The sequence below is a fragment of the Cupressus sempervirens genome, chromosome 1 (genome assembly GCF_028749045.1).
Source record: "Cupressus sempervirens isolate cs-2001-9-10 chromosome 1, ASM2874904v1, whole genome shotgun sequence".
NCBI classification, from domain to species: Eukaryota; Viridiplantae; Streptophyta; class Pinopsida; order Cupressales; family Cupressaceae; genus Cupressus; species Cupressus sempervirens.
The window spans coordinates 883398784-883403261 of record NC_143118.1 but is presented as its reverse complement, the minus strand read 5'-3'; the positions used below and the strand labels follow the sequence as shown (position 1 = coordinate 883403261).

The 4478-nt window shown below is 33.6% G+C and overlaps 1 protein-coding gene across 1 annotated transcript; it reads right to left on the bottom strand.

The window, feature by feature from the left end:
* Positions 1–735: 735 nt before the first annotated feature.
* Positions 736–2598, bottom strand: LOC149580657 (3-dehydrosphinganine reductase TSC10A-like). Its single transcript, XM_089814422.1, has 4 exons — positions 2392–2598; positions 2042–2308; positions 1799–1946; positions 736–1043 (listed from the first exon to the last, which is right to left on the bottom strand). The coding sequence occupies exons 1-4, from the start codon at positions 2596–2598 to the stop codon at positions 736–738; spliced, it is 930 nt and encodes a 309-aa protein (XP_089670548.1).
* Between the last annotated feature and the right edge of the window lie 1880 nt (positions 2599–4478).

Below are 4478 nucleotides of genomic sequence, written 5' to 3'. Positions count from 1 at the left end.
TCAGGCTATTTTATATGCTGTGGAACAGTGTTGCTTGTGGGGATGGAGTAAGATTATTTGTGAGTCTGATTCCCAGGTGGTGGTGAACATGCTTTCTTCGCAAGAGCTTGAGGATGTTAGTTGGCAGCTGGCCACTGTTGTTAAGCAGATTCTTTTCTTCTCTTCCTCTTTTCAGTTCATTAGGTTCAAGTATATTCTGCGAGAATAGAATAGACCTGCTGATTGTTTAGCCAAATGGGCTTCTAGTCATGATCCAAGTTGGAATATTAGGGATAGGGAGCAACTGTCCTTTGAGATGGTGCAAGAATTTGATGATCTTGTTGCTCAGGATCGAGCTCCTTGTTGAGCTCTCCTTGTTGTATTCTTTTCTGTCTTAATAAATTTTTACGCCTCTTTTTGCAAAAATAATTTAAATATATTTTTATTTTATCTAAATTATATCCTGGCTTTACACTTAAGCACTAAATGATTTATAAATCTTCATATAAAACATTAACAATCCACATTTACCATTGATAAACCAAATGAATTATAGCTCTCCATTTAAAACTTGAACAACCCAAATTTACTATCTTTAATTAAACTTTCTCCTCCTCCATTAAAAATAAAAATAAACTCATTACAATCTTATAAACACTCTTTAATACTGTTTAATACTTGCCTTCACAATATGAAAACACATGTACAGATCAGAGTTTTATTCTCTTCTTTAAACAATCTCTAACTTTGCCTTTTTCATTTCTTCCGATTCCTATCTTTTATAACATAATACATATAACAAGCTACAAAGAAGGTGAAGATTCTAATGGGAATATATAGTATCAATTCAACCAGAGCTCTTCCAAATGTCTCTGCAGGCATAGGTCCACGAGATAATTTGGATAACAGAAGACCATTGAATTTGCTTGTGACAAGAAAAGTCCCATTCTTTATCGCTTCTAATGTATATTTTGCAACATCCTCAGCTGTTTCTGCTTGATTTCGATCATAAAAATTTGTGATCTTTAATATTTCCAAGATATCTTTGTTATCTTCCAAGCCACCTAGTAAAATTTTTGGAAGGTAAGAACACATTTAGATCAGACTCCCTAAATTAAGAATGCATTAACAATGATGGAGAATAATGAAATCATAAACAATCCTTCATGATTTTTTTGACTGTGAACATGACCAAGATGTTTTTTTATAATCTCAAAAGTGATATATACATAGTTTAGTACTAAAAGAACTTAAGAAAATATGTATTATTCATTTGGCTGTTACATAGATGTTATTCTGCTATATCATTTGGATTCTCATGAGGATCAGTTTGCAAATCTGAGAGTTTCTATCTGTAAAAAAAACATTACTATCATTATTTTTGAATTTGATAGTATGATTCTTTTTACATGAATATTCTGGAACATGCAATACAATTCATTATCATCTTTTTCCTTTCTCTCTCAAACTTCCTAATGATATATAAATAATGTAATATTATATCAAGAGAAACATCAAACATTCATAAATTGCAAAAATATACTAATATTAATCATTATCCTTATCATCTGATCCAATATATCTATGAAGTTCTAAAATATACTAAAAGTCTAGTTGTTCAAGTCTAGTAGTTTAAGAAACTTTTTCCACTCTTTTGGACACCAATCTCACAAGAAAGAAAACCTAAGCAAATAGGGGTTATGAAACAGGCATCTCTTTTTATGAAAAAGTTTCCTTATTTATATCTAATACAAGTTTCAAATAATAATAAGTACACTCAATCTTATTCTAACTGAAAGGAAAATTAAAGCCTACTTACTGTAGTCAAGCATGGGGGTTTCCACATATCCAGGAAAGCCAATGCTTATTCGAATATTATAAGGCATCAATTCAAGCTTGAGAGTTTCTCCAAGCCCTCTTAGACCATATTTGGTGGCACCATACACAGAGTTACCATACAAAGGATACTGCAAAAAGAATAGCACAACCCAAAAAATCATTATTCTAAAGCATAGAATTATAAAAATGTTAAAGCAAACAGTTAGTATTAGCAATACCATACCATTCCTGACTGGGAGTTCATGAGAACAATGGACATGGGTGTCTGGGGATTCGACCTCCGCTTCATCAATGGGATCCCAACATGCAAAGTATTGACAACCCCTGTCAAGTTAGTCTGAATGGTGTTATGAACATCTTCTATCCTGCCCTCACCCAGAAGTGCAGTTTTTGCCACACCTGCATTGCAGACCAGCACATCAACAGCCCTCCACTCACATGACTCTTTTATTCCCTTTGCCAATGATTCATACACACCCACATCTGCAACCTATTCAAAAATTAAAAATCCAGATCAGACATAAATATTTCTTGGTTTTTGCATAAGCTTAAAATGAAGGAATGAGGAAAAACCTTGGTTGATATTTTATGTTTGGTATCACCATCTTTGGCAAGAGTTTTCTCTGCTTTCTCCAATTTAGTGGAGCTTCTGGCCAAAAGAGTGATGAATGCTCCTTGAGAGAGAGCCTCTTTGGCAATGGCAAGTCCAATCCCACTTGATCCACCTGTTATCAGAACATGCTTTCCCTCTAGAGATTGCAGCCATGGCCATGGAGTCATGAAACCAATACTCCTCATCTGATGGTTCTTGTGATGGTTTGAATACAAAAGGAGTGATTTATTTCTGCTGGAGGTGGGAATTCCTTGCATTAGATGGCACCTTTAATGATGGTTGGTACTTCATAAAACTATTGACTATTAAAGGAAGTTGATTTAGTAACACGATTACCATTAATGAAGAATATGTTTATTCAAGATCAAAGTAGGAATTGCCCACAACAAGAGTAGTTGGGAAGTCTCAAACATACATAACTTTCAAACAAATAATTTAGGTTTCTGAAATACTATTTTTAATAGAGGATTTTATTTAATAAAATTGTTTGGGTAGTAAAGAGAAGAGTCTTATGCTGGATTTCTTTAGTTCTATGAAGGAAAAGTATTCATTTTGTAAAATTACTTCAACTCCATTCATTATAATATCAGAGTTTTGTATCTAATAAGACTTGATTCCTGATGAGTTCTGTATATTGTTTTTGAATTTATTTGTGCGAGCAATGTTTTCTTTATAACATCAATATTCCAAATTGTTGGTAAACAGATTTGTCACCTTGAAAATATATGATTTGGCCCAATGGAGTATGTGGCAAATCAATGTCTCCAACAGTTGGATAGGCCCTTGATATCCAACCTTCCTCTATGTTTAGAGGGGCAGCTCCCTCGTAAGATAAAATTTGTGCTTTTTCAATAAAGATGAGTAGAACTTAGAAAATAAAAAGGAAAACCATTGATAGCGAATGCACCACACGCCTTCAACATTTTCATAAGAATGATGTAAATTGTTAATGAGAGCAATCAAGGACTACGCTTGAGAACTATCACTGACACAATGCTAATTCAACCATTCACGAATACTCACACCATACCATGAAAATAGTCATAGATGAATCAACACTTCAACAATTCAGATTCATTCGAAAGAGAACACCAAATGCGCTTCCTTTATTTCTTTGCACCAAGAAAGTAAGAAATAACTAATTACAAAAATAACAATTGTACACACTTTCCAAAAATTGCTTTGTTATCAGAGCATAAGTGTTCTCTGTCTCCAAATCCAAAATGTCCTTTATTACATTGAGATTCATGAATTTATAGCTATTCTAGGTTAACTAACTTTCGGGTTCGTAACCACCTAAAAAGTTAGGATTTGGACATTAGAAATGTATTTCACAACCAACTCCAATTTTTTATGAAGTGAAAGCATGACATCTTAACTTCGGTTACAATAAGTTACACATGTCAATTTTCAATGCAAGGTAATCCTAACTTGTTTCTCAGAATTTCATTAAGTGAAGACTGATTTCCATTTCTTCCACTGAATGGATATGCTTAACAGATCCTCGACAATCATTTATTTTGGATAGGTGTAACCTATTCTTTTTGTCAAATTGTGAGGCGTGTGCCTTGATCGCATATACTGGCAAATAGACTCCATTTTTGTATGGATGTCATTCTGTTGTATGTATCCACGTAATCACACATTCATTGAATATGCAAAATCTTAGAAAGTTTCAATTAAACCTTGAGTGTCAAAGGTATCAAACTTCTTTTGCTCTGACTTTAGATGAAGTACTAAGCATTTTGTAAAATAGTTCATATGCCTTGTCTGCTTGTTCCACACTATGTGTGTATGTTTACTAGGGCAGTTGCATCACCAACATGTGGCAAAATTCTTACCTTGATTCTGTAATGGATGTCCAGAGCTCTCATTTTGGCATAGACAGGGGGCATGCTGACAAAGATTGTAGAGTCTGGCTTTACTATGAATTACATTTGACCGAAAGTTTCCAAAACCTTCTCAAAAAGATATTTTTTTTTACATATCTTGCAATATCATTCAACAAGACAACATATCTTTGACACATTCTACCAAACTATAAATG

Excerpts from the sequence above, each read along its gene's own strand:
- LOC149580657 (XM_089814422.1), bottom strand. The coding sequence starts at position 2,598 with ATGACTCCATGGCCATGGCTGCAATCTCTAGAGGGAAAGCATGTTCTG. Across the intron at positions 2,309-2,391 it reads AACATAAAATATCAACCAAG|GTTGCAGATGTGGGTGTGTA; the intron begins GTTTTTCCTCAT and ends ATTTTTGAATAG. Across the intron at positions 1,044-1,798 it reads AACCCCCATGCTTGACTACA|GTGGCTTGGAAGATAACAAA; the intron begins GTAAGTAGGCTT and ends AAATTTTACTAG.